This window comes from Podarcis muralis, chromosome 13, assembly GCF_964188315.1.
Source record: "Podarcis muralis chromosome 13, rPodMur119.hap1.1, whole genome shotgun sequence".
Classification (NCBI taxonomy): domain Eukaryota; kingdom Metazoa; phylum Chordata; class Lepidosauria; order Squamata; family Lacertidae; genus Podarcis; species Podarcis muralis.
In genome coordinates, this window is record NC_135667.1 from 37,632,693 (window position 1) to 37,658,342 (window position 25,650).

General features: G+C 47.1%; 1 protein-coding gene across 15 annotated transcripts in view; it reads left to right on the forward strand.

The window, feature by feature from the left end:
- PPFIA3 (PPFI scaffold protein A3) overlaps positions 1 to 25,650 on the forward strand; it is a 61,428-nt gene that overhangs the window by 13,334 nt on the left and 22,444 nt on the right. For 14 of the 15 annotated variants that reach the window (XM_028751744.2, XM_028751742.2, XM_028751745.2 and 11 more), the window contains exons 3-13: positions 10,537 to 10,638; positions 12,823 to 12,987; positions 14,404 to 14,478; positions 16,503 to 16,583; positions 17,273 to 17,485; positions 20,104 to 20,250; positions 20,685 to 20,819; positions 21,320 to 21,403; positions 22,371 to 22,502; positions 23,571 to 23,633; positions 25,186 to 25,265. In XM_028751744.2, coding sequence (XP_028607577.2) covers positions 10,537 to 10,638; positions 12,823 to 12,987; positions 14,404 to 14,478; positions 16,503 to 16,583; positions 17,273 to 17,485; positions 20,104 to 20,250; positions 20,685 to 20,819; positions 21,320 to 21,403; positions 22,371 to 22,502; positions 23,571 to 23,633; positions 25,186 to 25,265 — 1,277 coding nt within the window. The remainder of the gene's footprint in view (positions 1 to 10,536; positions 10,639 to 12,822; positions 12,988 to 14,403; positions 14,479 to 16,502; positions 16,584 to 17,272; positions 17,486 to 20,103; positions 20,251 to 20,684; positions 20,820 to 21,319; positions 21,404 to 22,370; positions 22,503 to 23,570; positions 23,634 to 25,185; positions 25,266 to 25,650) is intronic. The other variant, XM_028751748.2, reaches the window with a different exon arrangement.

The window sequence follows — 25,650 nt, forward strand, 5'->3', positions numbered from 1 at the left end:
CCTATTTATCTACTTGCACTTTTGACGTGCTTTTGAACTGCTAGGTTGGCAGGAACTGGGACTGAGCAACGGGAGCTCACCCCGTCGCGGGGATTCGAACTGCTGACCTTCTGATCGGCAAGTCCTAGGCTCTGTGGTTTAACCCACAGCGCCACCAGCGTCCCTTACAACACATTAGAACGACAACAAAAACAAATCCAGGAGAAAACTACTGTACTTTTCCATCAATACTACTACTACTACTACTACTACTACTAATAATAATAATAATTTTATTTATACCCCGCCCTCCCTGGCCAAAGCTGGGCTCAGGTCGGCTAACACCAGTAAAATTACAGTGAAAAAATAATAGGAAAAAACCCCTATTTAAAATACAGGTCAAAATGCAATTTAAAATGCAGCCTCATTTTAAAAGTAGCCCATAGATCAAAACCATAAGGGGAGGAAAGACATAACGGTCAGACTGAGTCCAAACCAAAGGCCAGGTGGAACAGCTCTGTCTTGCAGGCCCTGCGGAAAGATGTCAAGTCCCGCAGGGCCCTAGTCTCTTGTGACAGAGCGTTCCACCAAGTCGGGGCCAGTACTGAAAAGGCCCTGGCCCTCGTTGAGACCAATCTAACCACCTTGCGAGTTGGGACCTCCAAAATGTTGTCATTTTGGACCTTAAGGTCTTCTGCGGGACATACCAGGAGAGGCTGTCCCGTAGGTACGTGGGTCCTAGGCTGCATAGGGCTTTAAAGGTCAAAACCAGCACCTTAAACCTGACCCTGTACTCCACCGGGAGACACCCCCAAATCCGCCTCCCGTCTGTCCCAGAAGCTGCCAATTGCCCATAGCAACCAATCAAACGTCCGCCCTATGCACTACCCATGCTTAAGGCGACCCCCACTTAATTAAAGCGACAATGAAAATATTTCAGATCCTTCTCTGAGCGACATTTTGCTTTCCCCAGTTGCATGATTGAAATGGGACCTGCGCCAATCGTCAAACGGGCCTGGCTAATTTTGAACACTGGTGCTGAAGAGTTGTTAGGAGGCCCCAGTTCCCCTTCCAGAGCTAAAGTTCTCAGAGTTGCCTGTGAAAAGAAATTGATTGTTAAGTTACTCTGGGAATTGTAGTTTGGAGAGGTGGGGAATATGGGTCTCCTAACAGCCCTCAGCACCCTTTACAAACTACAGCTCCCATAATTCCTTGGAGGAAGCCATGACTGTTCAAAGTGGCATTGTAGTGATTTAAAAGAGCGGTGCGAATGTGGCTTGCGAAGGTCTGGCATGCAGATGGGTTGTGCTGAGGGCATGGCTTCCAAAGGAAAACCCCTGGTGTTCTGGTGTAACTTTAGCAAGAGGAGGCCGTGTCCACTGAATAAAGGTAAAGGGACCCCTGACCATTAGATCCAGTCATGGCCGACTAGGGTTGCGGTGCTCATCTCACTTTACTGGCCCAGGGAGCCGGCGTACAGCTTCCGGGTCATGTGGCCAGCATGACTAAGCCGCTTCTGGCGAACCAAAACAGCGCACAGAAACGCTGTTTACCTTCCCGCTGGAGTGGTACCTATTTATCTACTTGCACTTTGACGTGCTTTCGAACTGCTAGGTTGGCAGGAGCTGGGACCGAACAACGGGAGCTCACCCCGTCACGGGGATTCGAACCGCCGACCGTCTGATCGGCAAGTCCTAGGCTCTGTGGTTTAACCCACAGTGCCACTAGTGTGCACCAATGTTTCATTTGCAAATGGGGTGGTTAGAAGGGTTCTTAGTTCTTCTGTGGTGACCCCAGAAGCTCCTGTTTTTCTTCTTTTCGGTTCCGTATAACTTGGTTTGCTTTAGAACTGGACAAACCACAAGTGTACAAAATGGGAGGTGACACTATATCAAAAGCAGAGGACTGGCAGACCCTCCCAAGTCTCCCTATTTTCCAAGGACAGTCCCAGATTTACAGAAGCCGTCCCGGTTTTTTATTTGATCCCGGAATCTCCCGCTTTTCCTTAGGATGGGAATCGGAGGGTGAAGCTCGTGGATTTAATTAATGTTCTCCATTAGTTGAGCACTAGTGCTGATTTCTCAGTCCATAGCAATTGCAAGCAGCTGACCCCACGTGGGCAAGCCAGAAAGCAGGCCAAGCCAGGAAATCAGCAGCCACTTATAGGTGTGACTGCATATATGCATGGTGCCAGGAAAATAGATAAATAAATAGAATCACACCAGGAAATGGCAGGAGAGAGCTGGAGAGTCCTCTTGACTCGTGAGGAGACGCTCCCTGGAGGCAAAAGAGGGTGTCATTGATGGTGGAGGAAGCCCTGAAGAGACCTGTTTAGGTTTCTCAGCCTCCCCGCCTAACAGCTGATGTGCGGGGTAGCGCAGCAGCAGCAGTTGCATTCCTCCGTGGCCTCCAGCCAGCCTCAGAGCTTCAACTCTAGATATTATGGTCTGGATTGGAGAGAGAGCTGGAGGAAATTGGCATTTGGAGGCTTTTTAGAGGATGTTCCCCACTTTATGTAATTTCGCTTATATGTGTGGGGGCCCGGAATGTTACCCTCACCTACGTGGGGGGACGCCTGTCCAGTGGTACCTCGGGTTACATACGCTTCAGGTTACGTACGCTTCAGGTTACAGACTCCTTGGGTTAAGAACTTTGCTTCAGGGTTAAGAACTTGGGTTAAGAACTTTGCTTCAGGATGAGAACAGAAATTGTTCTCCGGCGGCACGGCGGCAGCAGGAGGCCCCATTAGCTAAAGTGGTGCTTCAGGTTAAGAACAGTTTCAGGTTAAGAACGGACCTCCGGAACGAATTAAGTACTTAACCCGAGGTACCACTGTACTCTGCATCCCAGAAAGGGATGGTACGGTTTAAGTGTGGGGAACCTTTGACCTTCCAGATCTTGCTGAACTACAACTTCCATCATCCCTGGCCATTGGCCATGCTTTTTGGGTCTGATCTTGAGGTCTATAGGTTCCCCACACCAGGCATAGTTGTAGTATTGGAAAGGGGATGTTCTGGACGTGAGAGAGTCTGGGACATTTTTCATGGTTCGGACAGATTGAGTCCTGCCTCAGGTATATAGATTCATTCTGAGGAGCAATGAAGGATCCAGCCTTGTTCATTCTACATCATTAAAGGTAAAGGTAAAGGTGCCCCTGCCCGTACGGGCCAGTCTTGACAGGCTCTGGGGTTGTGCGCCCATCTCACTTAAGAGGCCTGGGGCCAGCGCTGTCCGGCGACACTTCCGGGTCACGTGGCCAGCGTGACAAGCTGCATCTGGTGAGCCAGCGCAGCACACGGAACGCCATTTACCTTCCCGCTGGTAAGCGGTCCCTATTTATCTACCGGGGGTGCTTTCGAACTGCTAGGTTGGCAGGCGCTGGGACCGAGCAACGGGAGCGCACCCCGCCGCGGGGATTCGAACATCATTACCGTGATGCTAAAGTGCAGATGGGGCTATATTCATTTATTTAAGGAACTTTTATCCCACTCTTCAGCCAAAAAAATTAAAAAAGGCTCCGAGAGCGGCTTACAGATCACCAAGAAGAAAAATACAGTCTCTGCCCTCAGGCTTACAATCTTAAAAGACACGACATACACAAGGAACTGTAGGAGGGTTACAGCAGCTGCAGGTTTTTTTCTTTTGCTAGATTCCCTTCTACCACCACACCCCTTCAGTGTTCCTGCTCGCAGATGTTAAACCACCAACTCATTACTCATAGGTAGCAAGTTTGACTTTTTAATGCCATTTCGATGCTGGCGCCTTCTGGAAACTCAGATGTCAGCTACAGATGTAGGAGATGGGGTTGGGTAGAGTCCTGGATGACTTTTTAGGTGCTGTGATTCCATCTTAGAAGTAACTCCTTATTATTATTTCAGGGTGCCAAGGGAAACTGATGGAAAGGAACACAGAAAAGTCATGTTTTGCCTTGTTAGGAGCATAGGCAGTAATGGGTAGGGATGGGTGCGAATCAGGGATAAATCACAGTGAGCTTATATGGATCAGACATGGGGAGTCTTTGGGCTGGGGTCCAGATTTGGCCCATCAGGTATTCACATTTGGTCCATGAGGCGCGCCCCCCCCCCAAAAAAAATCATGGCCATCAACTTCACAACTGATTCCTTATGTGATGTCCAGTGCGGCGCAGGTAGAGACACGACTGGATTGACTGGTTGCTGAGTCGAGGCCTGCAGAAAACAAGTTGAGTTACCCAGCTGATGCGTGCACAGGTCAATACTGTTCAGAATAATAATAATAATAATAATAATAATAATAATAATAATAATAATAATAATAATTTATTTTTTATACCCTGCCTATCTGGCTGGGCTTCCCCAGCCATTCTGGGCGGCTTCCAACACAATATTAAAATACAGTAATGCATCAAACATTAAAAGCTTCCCTAAACAGGGCTGCCTTCAGATGTCTTCTAAAAGTCTGGTAGTTGTTGTTCTCTTTGACATCTGGTGGGAGGGCGTTCCACAGGGCAGGTGCCACTACTGAGAAGGCCCTCTGCCTGGTTCCCTGTAACCTCACTTCTCGCAATGAGGGAACCGTCAGAAGGCCCTCGGCGCTGGACCTCAGTGTCCGGGTAGAACGATGGGGGTGGAGACACTCCTTCCGATATATTGGACCGAGGCCGTTTAGGGCTTTAAAGGTCAGCACCAACACTTTGAATCGTGCTCGGAAACATACTGGGAGCCAATGTAGGTCTTTCAAGACTGGTGTTATGTGGTCTCGGCAGAACAAACTAGTTCTGCATGGGGAATGTGCTGGAATGGTCTTCTCAGAAGGCAGGAATGAGCTCACTGACCATCAGCTGGTGGTCAGAGAATTCAGTTCTGCTTGGCCACTCCTGCAACCCTCGTGGGCCAACTTTGACAGGTGGGTGGGATAACTCCCTGTCAATTGCCTGGTTTCATTATGAGTTCAGGTAAATGACTGGTTGGTTATCCTGCCCACTATCAAAGTTGGCTCATGGTATAGGGGTGGGGAGATAAATATCTGACCCCCTGGGCCAGAATGATTTCCCCATCCTTAATATAGATAATGTGTTTTGAGAAGTATAGAAGTGCTCTTGACTTCCTCTTATTGTGTGGAATGTATATTATTTTTCTAGATTTTGTGTAGTAAGTACCTGCTAAAATCCAAAACCTTTTTGGATGCACCCAAAACCTCATTTGCGCAGCCAGTACGTCTATGGCAGAGATGTGATTCTGTCAGCCGCAGGCACGTATTGGATAGTAACAACGATGTCATTACTAATACAGTGGTACCTTGGTTCTCAAACTTAAACTTAATCCGTTACGGAAGTCCATTCTAAAACCAAAGCGTTCCAAAACCAAGGCATGCTTTCCTATAGAAAGTAAGGCAAAACAGGTTAATCTGTTCCAGACTTTTAAAAATAACCCCTAAAACAGCAACAATGAATTTTACTAACAAGAGCATTGATCCATAAAATGAAAGCAATAATCAATGTACTGTACTATAAAATAAATAAGACAGTAATATAGATGATAAAAATCAAAATTGTTATTTTTTCCTTACTTGTTTGGACAGGGGGCTTTTATCCATTTCCACAGTCACACAATCAATCAATCAATCAATCAATCATCAGTAGCTGAACTGGCTTCCACACAGTCACAAAAACAAAATAATCAAAAAAGCCTAAAAAACAAATAAATAAGAAGCAAAAACAAAAGTGCCAAACTTAATCATTCCTGAAGTCTGTTTGACTTCTTGAAATGTTTGAAAACCAAGGTGCAGCTTCTGATTGGTGCAGGCGCCCAAGAAACAATAGCCTACAGCCGCATCAGATGTTCAGCTTCCAAAAAACGTTCGAAAACTGGAACACTCACTTCCAGGTTCTCGCCGTTTGGGAACCAAGGCGTTTGAGTACCAAGGTGTTTGAGAACCAAGGCACCACTGTATAATGATACATATTTTTTGCCCATGCATTTTTGGAACCTTTTTTTAAAAAAGGTAGTTAGCTAGTATTCTAAACTTTAATCAGTAGATTAGCCAACAAAAGCCATGGTTGACTAATCCAAGAAAACAATTGGGGTTGGATTGGGGTTAGGGTCATAGCTAAGGATCACAGCATTGGGTTAGGGTCATAACTAAGAAATAAGGGTATACTTATTTGAAAACCATTCTTGGTTCTGGTACAAGTGTAATAGAGAACGAAGAGGAAGATACTGTATTGAAAGAGAAGTAGCTTTTGCTTATGTATCAATTAGTAGTCTCACTCTTCCTTCAGTATATTATAAAAACACTTGTATTCAGGCTTTGTTAATATAACTATCGACTCTCATCTAAATATTTAAAGTGCAATCTGATGCATTTCTGCTCAGAAGTAAGTCCCATTGAATTCAATGGAATTTTCTCCCAGGTGAGTTGTATAGGATTGCAGCCGGGTTAATCGGTTAAGAAAATGTTGCTCCTATTCTTTCTTTAATAATGATGATGATGATGATGATGATGATTAATAAGTGAGGGGCTTTTTTATGCAGGTCAGAAGAATGAGGGGTGGTATGATGGGAGGTTATAAAATCACCAGTATGTTACAAAAGTGAATACATTTGCAATTTTCTTCTTCACTTCGAAACTAAATCGGGAAGCAGAGATGACCAGCAGTTAAAATAGCAATAGAAACATAATAAGTTAGGATGGGCTAATCATCTGCCTGATCTTTTTGAATATCCCCAAAACCTTAATTTAAGGATTACATAGGGAATGGAAGACCTGATTAACTCCAAGAGCCCTGAAAATCCACATAGCTGTGATGGAATCCAATGGCTCTATATTAGAATTCAGAAAATGTCAAGTTGCCTCTTCCCCACCCACCCACCTTCCCTGTCTGGCTTCAAAGTAAGTCCTAAATCTCAGAGAAGCAAAGAAGAGCCTGAAAATGTATTTATTGGCAGTTCTAGCCAAAAAGGGCAGGGAGAAGCATGAGGGGGGGGGGGGGAATCTGGATAGCTGGGGTGATACGACTTAAACACAAGTTTGTGGGCTTTTAAAACCAGTTCAATATTTATCAAGGTATATAATTTAAAACATACAAAGGATAGTATAAAGCACTTAACTTTATTTTCTCGATGGGCGTGTTCAGATAGCTGTTTCAGCATATGTAGATAATATGAGGCATTTCGTGTTAATTATCTTCATATGTTGCCCTCATTCCATGTGCAGAATTTGGGGTTGTTTTTTTCCCGCAGCACAGATAAAATAGTTGAATATTATAAAATTACCTCTGGAATACAGTGGTACCTCGGGTTAAGAACTTAATTCGTTCCGAAGGTCCGTTCTTAACTTGAAACTGTTCTTAACCTGAAGACCACTTTAGCTAATGGGGCCTCCTGCCGCCGTGCCGCTGGAGCACGATTTCTGTTCTCATCCTGAAGCAAAGTTCTTAACCCGAGGTACTATTTCTGGGTTAGCGGAGTCTGTAACCTGAAGCGTATGTAACCCGAGGTACCACTGTACAGTGGTGCCTCGCAAGACGAAAAGAATCCGTTCCGTGATTCTCTTCGTCTAGCGGTTTTTTCGTCTTGCGAAGCAACCCCATTAGCGGCTAAGCGGATTAGCACTATTAGCGATTTAGCGGCTTAGCGGCTATTAAAGGCTTAGCGGCTAAGCTGTTAAAAGGCTATTAACGGCTTAGCGGCTTTCAAAAAGGGGGGGGAGCGGGGAAAAATGGCGAGACTCGCAAGACATTTTCGTCTTGCGAAGCAAGCCCATAGGGAAATTTGTCTTGCGAAGCGCCTCCGAAACGGAAAACCCTTTCGTCTAGCGGGTTTTTCGTCTTGCGAGGCATTCGTCTTGCGGGGCACCACTGTATTGTGTTTTCGAGGAACAGTTATAGCAATCCTGCAGTCTCTGAAACGTTAGGCCAGGGGTGGGGGACCTGCAGCTCTGTAGGTGTTGTTGAACTACAACTCTCATGATTCTTGAATATTGACCATGCTGGTTTGCACTGATGGGTATTGGAGTCCAACGACACCTGAAGGCCACAGGTTCTCCATCCCTCCTTTTAAGTGCTTCATAAGGGATGCTAACCTTGCAAATATACAAAGTGGCCAGAGAACGGCAGAAGAAAACGTTATCCATAATGGATAGTTATATGAACTGAATCGAAATCAGTATAGTGTGGGTATTTTTTTTTTTACAAAAGACTCTCGTTGGACTCAGAAAAACAGGAGCATTGTTTCTCAGATGAAGTAAGAATATCAGGGAGACAGCTGAAGTGTGATAATGGATGACTTCCAGCTACCCTCAAATTGACTGGATGAATGTAAATTCACGCAGTGACAAAAGACTATTTCTAGATACAATGAGTTATTGTATTTTGGAACAGTTAGTCATGAAGCAGACGAGAGAAGGGTCAACGGTTGAGTCTTCTTGGTGGTGTCAGGTCTAGCACCAGTTGCAAGTGTTGTTGAATTGCTTGGAGATGATGACCACAACGCTATCAAATTAAACGCAGGAGAGTGGGAAATGGCCCAGAGTGTCCAACAGTCACTTAATTTCGAAAGGAGAAATTTTATCAAGAGAGGGAATTGGCTAAAGAGAACTGGAACTGCAATTAGGAGGCTCATATCCTTTCAGGAAGCTTGGAGGCAATTTAAAACCGCTGTAGTAGAGCCTCAGAATTCATACATGGATTAGAAGAGGTACAAGCAAGCCCAGGAGGATGCCAGTGTGGTTAAACAGTGGAGTCAGGGAGGCTAGAAAAGATTAGCACAGTCAAGCTCCAGTAAAACTAGCTCTGGGTGTTTGCAGTAGAAATCTCCTATGCACAAAGCAGGGTGGCCTAGCGGTTAGTGTGTCGGACGGGGATCTGGGAGACCAGGGTTCTAATCTCCACTCAGCCATGAAACTCATTGGGTGACCTTGGTCCAGCCACTGTCTCTCAGTCCTAACTTATTTCACAGATTTTGTTTGTGGAGATTAAGTGAGGATGGAGAGAGCTTTAATTTGTACATGCACCGTAAGATTTTCAGTAGCGCGAGCAAGCAACTGACTGGCTAGTGTGAAGATTCACTGTCCTGGGGGATTTAAAGGAAAACGTTGGAGGTGTTGGAAAGATGTATTGTGGGATTAGGGGTAGTGATGCCTTGTGTTAGACCAGTGGATTGGACTGGAAAACTAATTTTATGAAGATGGCCCAATAGGAGATGATAGTCCAACTTTGATAGCAACATTTCTGCCTCGGTTTGGGACAGGGTAGACTAGCACTTTGTCTCTGTCCTCATTTATTAGTTTATTTAGGGGTTCTCACCTGCCCTCTGTCAACTGGGAAATGGTTAAATATCGCCTTCCCTTGTTGGTATAATATTTATTTTCCAGTGCTAAAATTAAGTGAATACTTAGAATTGGCTAAACTTACAGACTCAATAAGAAATCATTCAAAGGAGAGAATAAGGAAAGAATGGGATGTTTTTATAAAATATATGAAAAATGGCGGTTCCCAGAATATCACTTGGCTCAGCGTAGATTAAAATCCCACTGGCAACCAGACTGTTTCTCCACAGACTTACCTATTGAATACAGATATTTAGGAAAAGGAATAGTCAGGTATATTCACGGGAAGCAGGAAGTCATGTTAGGAATCAAGGAGTCAAGCCAGAAGTTGAAAAAAGATGTCTTGTACTCCCTATGAAGAAGTGTATTTGAAAATGCTTGTTTTTGAGGATTTTTTCGTTTCTTTTTTCATTTCTCCCCCCCCCCCATTGCTGAAATGCTTTTTCTTTTTTTTCTTTCTTTTTGTTTAATTTTCTGTTATTTGATGTGTGTGTGTGTGTGTGTGTGTGTGTGTGTGTATCGCCTTCCCTTGCCCTCCAACATTTCTTTGATGAAAATAGTGACATCCTATTCCATACTCTCCAACATTTCTCAGACAAAAATGGGGATATCCTATTCCATACCCTACAGCATTTCTCCGATGAAGATAGGGATGTCATAAGGAACAGTGGGACACTACGGCATCAAATCAGAAACTGGGATGGCTTCTGAAAATCTGGGCCCATCTCTGGAAAATAGGAACACTTGGAGGGTCTGTCTTCCCCACCACCTCACCACTGCCCTAATATGACTTGTCTTCTTATCTTTTCCTTCTCCTCCACTGGCTGTTAAGTTTTCCAAAAACATGGGAAGGCCTAAACTTGAATCTCCTGTGTCACATCTGTTTTGGCCTAGAGATTTAAAACAAAACAACCAAATTTGAAGTGTGTGGTGTGTTACTGGGATTGAAAGGGGATTCTGAAAACATTAATAAATACCACTGCTTTCAGGTAAAGTTGCCAAGTCTGAGCTTTGGTATGAAACACAGTACTGTAGTAAGCTTGGTCCATATGGCTGGCTCCATCTAGCGGTTGAACAGTATAGTTGTCCCGAATGGAAATTCCACTGGGGGCCAATGTTCTCAGGACGCTTTAAAGAAAGCAAGCGGGGGAAGCCACGCTCCAGATTAATGCAGCAAATTGAGGCCAGAGAACCTTAAATTCTCCTCCATTGCCTCTCCACCTCACAACCACTTGTTCTCCTCCCCACCAGGAATTTGCAGCGCTTACTAAGGAGTTGAACTTATGCCGGGAACAGCTGTCAGAGCGAGAGGAGGAGATCTCGGAGCTGAAGGCAGAACGGAACAACACACGGGTGAGCAGGGGAAGGCTCTCAACTTTGCTTTGGAATCCAGAACTTGCCTGACAGTGCCGCGTTTTGTGTGTTCATGTTACAGAGTCTCTCCCAGAAATCCCCAGCCTGGTTGTACCCAGACGTTTTGATAGACAACTCCCATTTGCCTCACCCCAAAAGTTCCAGAGGGTACCAGTTTGGGGAAGACTGGTTTATGTGAGATTTTTAAGAGGTGGATGTGGGAGGATGGTGGGATCTTGATGTTTTGGCAGCAGTTGAACATCCTTTTTGGACAGATGGCTTTAGGGGGAGAAATGAGGTATCTCCTGCTCAACTGTTTTTGCTGCAGCAGGAAACAGAAGGCTTGGGCCCAAAGCTCAGATGGAACAGGAATTAGGGTACTGTGGATTTACCAATCTCACTTACCTGGCCTGTTTTCAAGGCCAGCCAGGCAACTCAAATTGAGCGGAGCCTAGTACTTCCACCACCATCCCTCACTGGTAAGTTCTTCTTCTGCAGCAAAGCTGTTGGAAAGCTTACTAGGGAAGAACTCGCTCAAAGGAAGCTGCTGATGAAACCATAAAGGTACCTTACAGTAGATCCACCACTGTGCATAGGCTTGGTTCACAGATAACACTCAGGCGTGAGTTAAGCATGAGTTGTCCCACGATGATCCAACAAAAAATGACTTGTTTATCCGAAGCTTGTTTTGATTTCCAGCTGCTCTCTGCCTTGTGCCTTTGCAGTCTGGTGAGTTCACGTGCAATGTAGGGCTGCCTACAATTTTGGGGTCTTCCTAAACACAGCTTAAATGAATTAACTAAAAGACCTACTACTTCCTTCCCAACGAAGAGCTTTTATGCTCGCAAGACTAAATGCTTTCCCCTCCGCAGTGACCACAGCTAGATACTCGCAGATTCCTTATCAAGCCCGCCTGTGTGCCTGCAATCAGGGAATACCAGATTCACTGGACCATATTCTCTTGGACTGCCCTTTGCACAGCAGACTCTGCAAACAGATGAGGTTCCTCCTAGCGGATAGGGACAAGGACATTACTGCCTCAGTGGCTTCCTTTTTATTCTCCGTCTTACCCAAAAGGGTTCTTAATGAATCATCCCTCTAGGGTGAAGCGGAACAATCAAGTGCCTTGTGACCCTCGACAGCCTCACTCCTGTCCCTTTTAAATTTATCCCAGTGATTTGAAATGTCTTAACTTATAATGCCAGTAACGGTATTTGTATTGTATTGTATTGAATCAAGTTTCATAAGCCAACAACAAACCATGGTTTCAGTTAAGCTACTAGGCAGGGCTCACTCATAATGCTAAGCCATTGTTTAATAAACCATAATTGAATAAACCGTGGCTGAATGTTAGTCAGGCCATATTGTCAGTCAGAAGCTGACCATAGCTGAGTACTTGATCTGTCTGATTCATTCAAAGGGACAAGCAAAATAGGTTTTCTTGCACTTACGTTGAAGGGCACTGCATTGAGAAGATTTTCATTGCTCTGGTTCACCACTCTTGACTTCTGGTTTGCCTATGAGAATTTCTAAAGTTAACTCTGTAATTGGAGCGTGTGAAGTTTGTCGCAACTTCCAGTTGCAACATTCTTCCAGCTGCATATTCTTTTATTTGCTTCTTCTGTGGTGCATTTGCATTTAATGAACTTGGATCATGTGTGCAGTCACATTAAGATTGGTTTTCAAAGCACACTGGAGTGTTTGTCACTGCTTATTGAATGTTCTGACAGATTCATAATTTGTGTACTAATCATTCTGGGGTTGCTGTTTTTTTGGTCTGTTGCATTAAATTAGAGGCCTGTTATTTTTATGTTCCTTATGGGGTGTTCTTTTCTTTTTCCCCAAGGTCTGTTTCCCCCCCTTTTAGGGTAGGAACGCTCTTTCATTCCCCCTTCTGTTGTTATTTTCACTGATAGAACCTCCCACCACATGTGATAGCAAAACTGCTTCCCCCCTCCCGCCCCCATCTCTGCTTGTTGAGAACTCACTCCCTGCACCCCTGTTTGGCACAAAAGTGGCCATTTGGCAGAGGAGGCCATTTTAGAAAAGCAGAGAAGGATCTGCGTTACAATCTGTGGCTGTTGAGATTTGGGTCCCTGTCCATCCCTAGCTATGTACCTGCAGCCTCTCTATATCTCCATCAATCCTCAAGCAACACTATATCTGTCTGTCTCTTCTCCCTAGTTGCTGCTAGAACACCTGGAATGCCTTGTATCGCGACACGAACGCTCCCTCCGCATGACGGTGGTGAAGCGGCAGGCCCAGTCGCCGGCCGGTGTCTCCAGCGAGGTGGAAGTGCTGAAGGCCCTCAAGTCTCTCTTTGAGCATCACAAGGCCCTGGACGAGAAGGTGAAGAGAGGGCAGAGCAACTCTTGACAAGGCAGTGGAGCTGGGCTTGTGGGGGTGTTCTAGGAATTTGCCCCAGGTGCCAAGCCTGGGTACCTGCAGTGTTAGAAACTCAGATAAGATATATAAGCCAGGGGACAATAATGGCTCCTTAAACCAAGGTTAGGGACACGGGTGGCGCTGTGGGGTAAACCACAGAGCCTAGGGCTTGCCGATCAGAAGGTCGACGGTTCGAATCCTCGTGACAGAGTGAGCTCCCGTTGCTCTGTCCCTGCTCCTGCCAACATAGCAGTTCGAAAGCACATCAAAGTGCAAGTAGATAAATAGGTACCGCTCCAGCGGGAAGGTAAACGGCGTTTCCGTGTGCTGCTCTGGTTCACCAGAAGCGGCTTAGTCATGCTGGCCACATGACCCGGAAGCTGTATGCCGGCTCCCTCAGCCAATAAAGCGAGAAGAGCGCCGCAACCCCAGAGTCGGCCACTACTGGACCTAATGGTCAGGGGTCCCTTTACCTTAAACCAAGGTTGCAGTCTCCAAAACATAAGGTCAAGTTGCCATTTTGGAGCAAAACAGCTCTAAAGTCTTGCTTTTCAAACGATGGACTGATTGTGATTGATTCTCAGTTAAACATCCGGCTAGTTCAGACGACAACCTTGGGCTAGGTTAAGGGCTTTGAGAAGTTAAAGAAGAAAAGTCACTTGATTCAGGGATAGTTCACATATATATTGGCCTATTCCGACTTCTCTTCCTTAATGGCGACTGCTCCTCCTCAGGCTACACAGAAAAACCAATTTGGTCCCAGAAATTCCTTCCAATCGTGCAGATAAAATATAATGGATAGAATTCTACGGGATGGGGTGTTAGTGTGTGAAAACAGTCCAGATCCAATGATCCCCTGGTGGTGGAGATGTCAGCCACCATCCCAGTGCCCAGGCATCTTCACTTGGTTGCAGGTGGTCGAAAGCCAGGTGCAAAATCTGCCTGGCGCCCGGCTCATTTTGAACCCTGGGTACCTGTGGCCTGCAGATGCTGTTGGACTTCAACTCCCATCAGCCCCAGCCAGCATGGCCCAATAGTCAGCAATGATGGGAGTTGTATTTGAACAGCACTGGCAAGGTTTCCCCATCCCTGCTTCAGGGGAAGTGTCACTTGTGCCATATTTAAATCATAACTGCAGCTTTTCTGCCACCAGCCACTACTATTTCTGCTGGCTTGAACAAAGTGCAGAAGCCAGCACGAGACCATCGGGGAAGCAGTACGTGGTTAGGGGAAAATCTGGTCTGTTGCCAAAGGTGTGAAAATACCATGGTTAGCAGAGTTGCATACTGGGGGAGGCAGGGACTGTGGGGATGAAGGAAGGTGGCTGTTTCTCTCCTGCCTGACTAACGCCTCTTCGACTCTCTCTCTGGTGCACGGCAGGTCCGAGAACGGCTGCGAGTGGCGTTAGAGCGGGTTGCAGTATTGGAGGAGGAGCTGGAGATGTCCAATCAGGAGGTAGGAAGGAGATTCTGCTCCCGCCTGCAGCGGGAGGTTGGTTGAGATGTGTGCTGTGACCCTCAGGCACTACTGTGAGCCAGACTCAGCCGGCGATTCCCAGAGGTTTGCGAGCTGAGATTCCCCACAAGGGGACCGTGGGTTTGTGGATGCTGGTGTGCGTTACTGACACGGCAACCCCCAGAGATAAGCAGGGAAGGGGCATAACTGGATGCAGCTTGCAAGTCGATGTAGGGGATTGGTCTTGGAACAAAATTCCATGCCTCATTCATGAAGGAGATAGGTGAGTCTCTCTTGGAAGAGAATCCTGCTGTTCAGGCACCACCACCGACCAGGCCCTGCCTCTCATACTTAATGGTCCTTTACTGACTTGCACACAGACTCTCTCTACGAATGCTGATGGAGGTCCAAAGTAGATGCAGGCATTTCCCGCTCCCTGCCCCCCATTTACGTGCATTTTACTTGAGTGCAATCACGTATATGCACAGTGCCAGGAAATAATTAAATTCAAACCCGGAAATGACAGGAGAGAGCTGGAGAGTCCTTGTGGCTCACTGCTGCTCAGCCTCCCCACCTAACAGCTGATTGTGGGGTAGCACCACAGCAGCAACTGCTTTCCCGTGTATCCTCCAGCCTTCTGCTGGCCCCAGAGCTTCAATTCTATTTGTGATTTTTGGATACAGTATTTTTGGTATGGCTAGAAGAGAGAGTGGCAGGAAGGGTGCTCCCCACTTTACGCAATTTCACTTAAGCACACAGGGGCCCGGAACATAACCCCCATGCAAGTGGGGAGTCGTCTGTACCTAGGGACCATCTTCCTATGCAGGTAGCACTGTGGTCTTGAGCCCCTTGGGCTTGCCGATCAGAAGGTTGGCAGTTTGAATCCCTGTGATAGGGTGAGCTCCCGTTGCTCTGTCCCAGCTCCTGCCAACCTAGCAGTTCGAAAGCATGCCCGTGTAAGTAGATAAATAGGTACCGATGCAGCGGGAAGGTAAATGGTGTTTACGTGCACTCCTGTTTCCGTCATGGTGTTCTGTTGTGCCAGAAGCAGTTTAGTCATACTGCCCACATGTCCCAGAAAGTTGTCTGTGGACAAAGGCCGGCTCCCCCGCCTGAAAGCGAGAGGAGCGCCGCAACCCCATAGTCACCTTTGACTGGACTTAACCGTCCAGGGGTCCTTTACCTTTACCTTTGTTGTTGTTGTTGTTGTTGTTGTTGTTGTTGTTGTTGTTGTCAGTATTATTTATACCCCACCCATCTAGCTGGGTTCCCCCAGCCACTCTGGGTAGCTTCCAACACATATAAAAACGTAATAAAACATTAACCCTTTATATATGCATTTGGCATGCTAACATCACACATTTTGGTGCAGCGCAACGGCTGACATTTAACATGGGCAATAGGTTCCCCAGACTGGAATGATTTCCTACTACAGCTGAAGGGACTATTGTTGCCCTACTCTGATTGCCACCTGCCTCTCATTCCTCAATTTTATTTTTCATTTCATTTTTATTTTTTTCATTTTTTTTACATAACAAATTTAAATTCAAACATTAAACTTCAACATCGTCATTTGGGATTCTCTGAATCCTTCAACTCCCCTCTGCCCTTCCATTGTTACCATTATCAACCTTTTTTCAACTGCTTCCCTTATTTTCTTTATTTTTAAAAATAACAATCCATTTTTACCATAGTTTTTTTGTACATTACAAACATTACTCAAATCCTGCCAAAGTTTTTAGTTTATAAATACATTATAATTTTTGGCCATTCCTTCTTTAATTTCTTCTCTTCCTGGTTTCTGATTTTCCCAGTCAATTTTGCCATTTCGGCATAGTCCATCATCTTCATCAGCCATTCGTCTCTGGTCGAAACTTTGTCTTCTTTCTATCTCTGGGCCAGTAGTATCCGCACTGCTGTTGTCGCAGACATAAATACTTGTATAAAATAAAAACGGCTTTTTGTTTTTCATTTTAAACACTAGTGCATCTTCTCCTTCCTTTTCTTCCTCTTCCTGTCTTCAGTCTCTTTCCCTTCGAGAGCAGCTTGCCCGACGCCGATCCGGCCTGGACGACCCCAGCAAAGAGGGAGACTCCCAGATTTGTGTAAGTGGTGCGGAAGGGAAATATAGGCAAAGGGCATGGACTTTCCCCAGCTCTTCTCTTGTGTGAGGGGTTTGTTTGCCTGTGGGAGGTGGCTATGGATGCTTGCTTGTTTCAGTGAGTTTGGCAGGGACAGTGTTTGTTTGTTTGTTTGTTCAAAATTAAAACAAAACATATCCAGAAACATATCATCCTTATTCCCCCCCCCCATTTTTCCTCCCTCCCCCCGCCCTCCCACACAAAACCCACCCACCCCCACCCCCCGACTTCCCTCAGTTCCATTCTTTGATTTCTCTGACAATGCTGATTTCTGCATGTTACAAAGTTGTATAGATCCTCAAACTATTCAGCTGATTATTATCAATAAAAAGTTTGTGAATGTTTATTCAAAGCCAGCCAAGGAGTCCAGTTCGCTTTGTTGCATCTTCAAATACTTTGTAAAGGGTTCCCGTTCATCTTTAAAGTCACAGTTATCCTTGTCCCGTAGCTTATAAGTCAGTTTTGCCAGTTCTGCATAGTCCGTCATTTTTTCTTGCCATGATTCTTTAGTTGGGGTTTCTTCATTCTTCCATCCTTGTGCTATTAGAACTCTCGTGGCCGTTGTCGCATACATGAAGATGTTTTCCAGCTTTTTTGGCAGGGACAGTGTTTGTGGCATGCCATAATCCCTTTCCCTTCCTTCTGTTTCTCAGGCCAATGGATCCCTTGAGTTGGGGCGCGGGGGCCGGGAATCGGAGCTGGAGGAGGTGTTGGAGCGCCAGCGAGGAGAGCTTTCTCAGCTAAAGGAGCGACTGACCATGCTTTGCCGGCAGATGGCAGAGCTGGAGGAAGAGCTGGCTACAGCCCAGCGGGACCTCATCAAGTCTGAAGAGATCAACGCCAAGCTGCAACGAGACCTCAAGGAGGTAGACAGCCACAGCTGGAACACTCCATACATATCATTATAATTATTACCATATTTTTCGCTCCATAAGACGCACTTTTTCTCTCCTAAAAAGTAAGGGGAAATGTGTGTGCGTCTTATGGAACTAATGCAGGCGGGAGGCAGGCGGGAAAAGCCCCCAAGAGCCGCACACACGCTCCGTGCACTCTTTAAAGGGAGTGTGGCTCTTGCGGGCTTTTCCCCGAGGAAGGAGAAGGGACTGACGCGGCTACAACTTAGGGGCCAGGCAAGCCTTTTTGAGGAGGCCGGTGCCCAACTTGCATAAAGGTAAAGGGTAAAGGTACCCCTGCCCGTACGGGCCAGTCTTGCCAGACTCTAGGGTTGTGCGCTCATCTCACTCTATAGGCCGGGAGCCAGTGCTGTCCGCAGACACTTCCGGGTCACGTGGCCAGCGTGACATCGCTGCTCTGGCGAGCCAGAGCCGCACACGGAAACACCGTTTACCTTCCCGCTAGTAAGCGGTCCCTATTTATCTACTTGCACCCGGGGGTGCTTTCGAACTGCTAGGTTGGCAGGCGCTGGGACCGAACGACAGGAGCGCACCCCGCCGCAGGGATTCGAACCGCCGACCTTTCGATCGGTCGAAATGCTATTACTTAAAAGGTCCTTTTTCTGGGAGCCATTGGCTCAGAATGCCCTCTTTCAATTTGCCACCCAATTCTCAACTGGTGAATTGGAATGAGGGGAAGGGGAGCATTTCACATTGCCCACTGTTTTGCCCCCAATACCACAGAAGGAGGAGCTTGTCATGGCAGCTTAAAAACAACAATAACAACATCAGGGAAAATCCCATTGGAGGAAACCTGGCAGCCCTGCAGTTTGATGGTGGATTTTTTGCTACAGTACCATGGTAAACACCCCATTCCCCTGAACTTCCACATAATGGCTCAGGGACAAAATTATGCCCCAGCTTTCCAAAGGTTTGATTCCTCCTCCCCCCCAAAAAATTTGACTTTACTACAGCCCTAGAGCTGCTCACCCGATTTCTGAGGGTAGGGTCACCCAGAGAAAGACCTCAGAGAAAGATCTTAATTTCCAGGCCGGTTCATATGTCAGCAATATGTTATGGCCGCAAAAGAGGCAAATTCAGTGTTGGGAATTATTGAGGAGAGATTGGAAAACAGAATGTAATGTCAATATATAAACCTGTGGCACCCACACGTAGAGTACTGTAGTGTGTACATTTCTGGTTCTCTCCAAAAGAATATTATGGAGTTTTTTTGTTTAAAGGCAAATGAAAAAAATGACAACTAAAATGTTCAAGTGACTGAAACAGTCATGAGGAAAGGCTTAAGATGATGATGGGCAGATCTACACACACACGCGCACATACAGCAATTTTAATGTGATTTCTCCCTGGCAGTTTACATCACATTTTAATCAGTGTGTGTTAAAAAGTCTGCCCACAGAGTCTCTCATAAAGAAAAAGAAAAGGTTTTTCAGTTTGTTAGAAACAAGAGATTTGTGTGCAAAATCCAAAAAAGAGGCCTAGCATTAAGGCCTCAGTGATGCCTGCACTTGTGTGGGAAGCTTGTTCTTACAACTGGTACCAGCTTTGCTATGGAGCCTGACGACTCACAGAGGGGGGTCTGTTTGTGCAGCGGAATACAACTCTGGACCCCAAACCACTGCCTAAAAAACAGGGCGGACTCCCAAGAGCACAAGGTTTGGTCATCCCTTGCTTCACAGATCTGGGCTTTTTGTTTTAGAAAAGAGGAAAAAAGACACAAAGGTGGGGTATGACAGAAGGTGAAATTTTGAACAGTGTAGGGAAAGCGAATAAGTACTCCCTCTCAAAGCTACTAAAACCTCAGTTTCACTAAAGCAGAGATGAGGAACCTGTGGCCTTGCAGATGTTGTGGGACTCCCAACTCCCATCAGCCCCTGCCAGCATGGCTGATGGCCAGGAATGATGGGAGATGTACCCCAGTAACTTCTGGGAAGCCAAAGATTCCCCATCCCTACACTAAAACCTCAAGCGACCAACAATAAGATTGCTGGGTGGGGTTAACAAAGGAATGCAGCAAACTGCTGCTCCCTCAAGTAGACAATATACAGAGAGAGATCGAGAGATCTCCACATGTTATTTAGTGCATGCAAGGCACCGAGAGGGACACGGGTGGTGCTGTGGGTTAAACCACAGAGCCTAGGACTTGCCGATCAGAAGGTTGGTGGTTCGAATCCCCACGACGGGGTGAGCTCCCGTTGCTCGGTCCCTGCTCCTGCCAACCTAGCAATTCGAAAGCACGTCAAAGTGCAAGTAGATAAATAGGTACCACTCCGGCGGGAAGGTAAATGGCGTTTCCGTGCGCTGCTTTTGTTCGCCAGAAGCAGCTTAGTCATGCTGGCCACTTGGCCCAGAAGCTGTACACCGGCTCCCTCGGCCAATAAAGCAAGATGAGTGCCACAACCCCAGAGTCGGCCACGACTGGACCTAATGGTCAGGGGTCCCTTTACCTTTACCTTTTAAGGCACCGAGAACCTTCATTTCTTCCACAACTGGCACCTAAAGGAGATATGTGGGAGTTTCCAGTGTGACTTCTCCATCATTCCCTTCTCTTGTCTGGTGGGGGGTGACAGGCTCTAGCCCAGCGGGAGGACATGGAAGAGCGGATCACTACTCTGGAGAAACGCTACCTGAGTGCTCAGAGGGAGGCGACCTCTCTCCACGATGTCAACGACAAGCTGGAGAACGAGTTGGCCAGTAAGGAATCCCTGTACAGACAAGTGAGTCCCTTCCTTCCTGTCTTTCTGTGTCCTCTCCTTGGCTGTTCCCAACACCTCCCTCCTTAAACCTGGTTGTCCCAGGCATCCTCTCTCTACTCTTCCTAAGCATGCAGGTGGTTGTGAAGTTGCCCGTCTCTTTCCAGCGTGTCCCTACTGGTGTATGCACTTCCAAGTGATGGAGGTTCACTACAGCTTACTCCTCTAGCCCACCTTTGGTGGACTTGGAAAATCTTATTTCCGGGCTGTTTTATCACCTTCCATAGTTGCACAGGCATCTGAAGCTGGCTTAAGTTCCCCTCCAGGTGCATAAAGCACCCAAATTCCCTGGTTCGCTCCCTGCCCTTCCCTTGTCCAAAGTATCAAGTTTGTTGGGGTCACTGCTTGGAAGTCATTCATTGACAAGGCCATCGGACTTAACCTTTTACCCTGCGCAGAGTGAAGAGAAGAACAGGCAGCTACAAGACTGGCTGGAAGATGCCAAGCAGAAGCTTCAGCAGACCCTCCAGAAGGCCGAGACCTTACCTGAGATAGAGGCCCAGCTGGCCCAGCGAGTGGCCGCCCTCAACAAGGTACTTGCGCGATGGGGAGGAAGTGGCCAGCGCGCCACATGGCTGGTGGAGGAAGTGGGCAATGAGGCACACCTGCTGGAATCAGAAAAAAGGGGATCAAATGGGAGTCATGGATTAACACTCCCCTTCACTCTCTTCTTAGATTAGCCTCAACCAGAGCCAGGGCCTTTTCAACTCTGGCTCCAGCCTGGTGGAACGCTCTGTCTCATGAGACCAGGGCCCTGCAGGATCTGATTTCTTTCCGCAGGGCCTGTAAGACAGAGTTGTTCCGCCTGGCCTTTGGCTTGGAGTCAATTTGAGTCCCTCCCCCTCTTTCTTTTTTCCTTTCTCCTCCTGTGATGAGGCTGCATTTTAATGTTTTAATGTTGTATTTTAATCTTGTTTTTAAGTTGTATTCATTCAACTTGTTTTTATTATTGGTTGTTAGCTGCCCTGAGCCCTGCCTTGGCTGGGGAGGGCGGGGTATAAATAAAATTTATATATTTATATTTATTATTTAGGCAGAGGAGCGCCACGGGAATTTTGAGGAGCGCCTGCGTCAGCTTGAGGCCCAGCTGGAGGAGAAAAACCAGGAGCTCCAACGGGTGAGGTCATGATGGGAAGCAGGGCAGGAGTTTGATGGGAAAGTGGGGTACCAGGAACTGGAAGAAAGACTATAAAGTAGCTCATTGGTGGAACATTTTGCTCTGTGTGTAACAGAGCCCAGGTGCATAGGCACCAACTCTAAGGGGCCCAGACCCTTTCAGGGCCCCCCCCCCCATTGACTGTGATGAGATGCCCCAGCCTCCCTCTCTGCCACCACCGCATGAGAGTGCAGGTAAACTCCCCGGTCATCCACCTGACTCCCTTTCTCCCAGGGTGCGCGCCCTCCTCTCTTCTCCTCTGATGGCCTTGGCCTGAACCCTTCGCCCTACCACAGAAGGGATTGCTCCTGGGCCTGCCATCGCCCCCTAGTGAGTCCACTGGCTCAGCCTCTCAGCGCCATCCTCAGCCCAGGCAACGCTGTCTCCTGCGCCCGGAGCCCAGCTGCCTGGGCTTTGGAAGTGCTGGGCCAGGCCAGGGAGGGAGGAAGGCGGCACAGCCTCTACCAGGCCGGGGACCCCCACTCTGGGCTACACTCACCTGCCTCCCTCACTCCTTCCGGCAACCTTCTGGGAGGGCTGGGCCCCCCAATATTTTGTTCAAATTGACGCCCCTGCCCAGGTGCAATCCCCGGCAACTCTAGGTAGGGCTGGAAAAGGCCCCTATCCAAAATGCTGGAGAGCTGGTGCCACACAGTGTAGACAACACCAAACTAGATGGACCAGTGGTCTGATTCAGTGTAAGACAGCTTCCTGGAATCCAATTTTAGAGAGCTTTTGTGGATACAGAGGCAATAAAGCATTGTAAAAGCAAGCAAGGAAGAGGGGGCTGTTGGATGTGAGCAAGGCAAGACAGTGGGAGGTGGAATCAGAGGTGAAGGTTTCTGGGAGGCGAGTGAGAAAGACAGAGGCGGGGTTGTTGCCCTGTCTCCAATGCCTGCTGCCTCCTTTGTTTAAAAACAAAAAACAGGCACGCCAAAGGGAGAAAATGAACGACGAACACAACAAGCGCCTCTCGGAAACGGTAGACAAGCTGCTCTCTGAATCCAACGAACGTCTCCAGTTGCACCTCAAGGAACGGATGGGGGCCCTGGAGGAGAAGGTAGGGTGTGTGGGCTTGTGGTGAGAGGTAGGGACGTGGTTTGGGGAGAGCTGCTTTGGAGCAGCCATATGTCTGCTTTCCCTGTGCTCGTCAGGTGGGTGGAAATCAAAGGGAGGAACTGTCAGAGCCAGGAAATATGGCAGGGAGATAAGGATTGGCCCTCTTGAAGGCAAGAAGATGAGGTGTCTCTGGAGCACAGACTTCACCTGTTCAAACCTCTTGAGGTCTTGAAAGGTGGTACTATCTGAAGCCTTGCCCTAACAATTTGACCAGATGAAAGGCCAGCAGCCAGCCAGCCCTATTCGCATTCCCTCAGCAACCACAGCTATGGCAGCCATGTTGGTTTTCTGAAATACAGTCCACTGACAAGTAGATAAATAGGTACAGCTGTGACGGGAAGGTAAACGGCGTTTCCGTGCGCTCTGATTTCTGTCATGAAGTTCTGTTGCACTAGAAGCAGTTTAGTCATGCTGGCCACATGACCTGGAAAGGTGTCTGTGGACAAACACCAGCTCCCTCAGCCTGAAAGTATGATGAGCAGTGCAACCCCATAGTTGCTTTTGACTGGACTTAGCCGTCTAGGGGTCCTTTTACTGGGAACTCTGGTTTTGGATTACTGTGAGTACATGGCACGGCCACCATCACAAAAAACAAGATGGCAGCCATGTGTTTTTTAGTCACAATGCACCAAAATTTTCGTTTCCATGTACTTCAGGAAAATAACTGCTAGTTCCAGTCATGGCAACCAACCACCCAGATGCCAAGCTAGAAGGGAGCCCAGGAGGTTCTCCACCAAGGGCCCTCATGTGAGGAACATTTAGGACTCTCAGTGTTAGGCAATTGCTGTGATGGTTTTGGCTGCCGTTGGGGTTGGTCTTAACAGCAGAGGTAACTGCAGAGAAGAGGCCGCGGCCCTTCAACGCAGCTTCAGTCACCTGATGCAGAAAACCCACCTGGGTTGAGCCTTCCATGTGGGGTGATGGAGAATATGGGGCATGCAGGAAGGGAGGGAGGAACATTCTCTTGCTCTCACTAAACTCTTTCCTTCCCTCCCCACCCCCCATCAAGAACACACTGAGTGAAGAAATAGCCAACATGAAGAAGGTTCAGGATGAACTACTGGCAAACAAGGTGAGGCTAATTGTGGCTGAATTACTATCAGAGAGGGTGAAAGTCACTAGTCATGAAATCCAGAAGGGAGGAGAATGTCCTGAATTTTCAGGGTGAGCTAAGGGCTAGAGGAAGAGGAAGGGAACTTCTGGGAGTGTCTGAGGGCTAACAAACTGAGGCAGAATCCTGCTAAGATGGAGGCGTTGTGGGTGAGTGGTTTGCCTGTTTGCAAGCTGGAGAGTTTATCAGTTTGGGTCGGGAATGCATACAGAAGAAACAGGTGCATTGTTTTTGGGGTGTTCCTAGATCCATTTCTTTCACTGAAGGCTCAGGTAACCTCCGTGGCAAGGGGCCCTGTTATCAGTTTGAGATGGTATGCCAACTACACCTTTTCCTGAACATGAATAGCTTGACCACTGCGACTCACGTTTTGGTAACCTCACAATTGGAATACTGTAATGCCCTTTGTGTGGGGCTTCCCTTGAGACTCATTCGGAATGATGTGGCCAGGTTGTTGAGTTGAGCACCTAGAGATGGGCATTTCCCACTATTGCCCGTATTCTGTGTAATACCCTTCCCTCTGTCATATGTTGTTGGCATCCATCTGTCTTGGGGGTGAAGTCAAACTTCTGCGTCAACAGCACCGAAGTAATCTCCCTGGGCAGTGTGTATGGAAGTCACTCCTTAGCTTTTTACAGTGGTACCTCTGGATGCGAACAGGATCCATTCCGGAGCCCCGTTTACATCCTGAAGAGAACGCAACCCGCGTCTGCGCGTGCGCAGGTCGCAATTTGCCGCTTCTGCCCATGCGCGTGACGTCATTTTGAGCGTCTGCACATGCGCGAGCGGAGAAACCCGGAAGTAACGCGTTCCATTACTTCCGGCTCGTCGCGGAGCGCAACCCAAAAATGCTCAACCTGAAGCAACTTCAACCCATGTTATGACTGTATTACACTCTTCTGTGTTCAGCTGTTGTATGCTGCTTAGAGATAAATAAAATAATATATTTTAGAAATACTATATCTTTAAAAAAATAAATACGATGGAGGGCTTTGAAGTCTGCTAGGTTGCTTCCAAGTTTTTGTTTTTTTAAAAATAACAATTTTTATTAGTTTTCAATTACAATAATCCAATAACAGCCTCATTATAACAATGCCAAATTATAATACAATTACTAATACCAATCATTCAGATGCCAAATTATATAATTTAGGTGGCCCCCCACGTGCTAGAATTGATGGTTTGATGATTTACTTTATTTCTGCCTTCCAAAATCTTATTAATTTCAATTACACTCCAGTCAAATTAGCAATCCCTTATACAACAAGTGCAATTCTAACGACTTCCATTTGTATTGACACATTAAATGATCTATAAACGTACGGGTGAAGCATTCAAACGATATCCTTGTTCTTCCTGTGTGCGGTAGTTATTCTGTCCTTGATGTTTCTTCTTGTCCTTGTAAAATATTATGCCTATCTTTTCCTGGTTGTTGCTGTTCTCCATCATGCCTTGGGCAGAGCTAATAGGTTGCTTCCAAGTTTTGATGGCCTTCTTTGCATATGTCCTACAGGAACAACTCTTAGCTGAAATTGAGAGGATGCACATGGAGATAGACCAGTTACGCGGGCGACCTGTCTCTACCTACTCCCGGTAAGAAGGCTCCTCCCCCTCTCAAATTACATTAACTGGTTTAGTGCAGCCCAAAGTGGGTGTCGCTGTGGGTTAAACCACAGAGCCTAGGGCTTGCCGATCAGAAGGTCGGCGGTTCAAATCCCCGCAACGGGGTGAGCTCCCGTTGCTCGGTCCCTGCTCCTGCCGACCTAGCACTTCGAAAGCACGTCAAAGTGCAAGTAGATAAATAGGTACCGCTCCAGCGGGAAGGTAAATGGCGTTTCCATGTGCTCCTCTGGTTAGCCATAAGCGGCATAGTCATGCTGGCCACATGACCTGTACACCGGGTCCCTCGGCCAATAAAGCGAGATGAGTGCCACAACCCCAGAGTCGGTCATGACTGGACCTAATGGTCAGGGGTCCT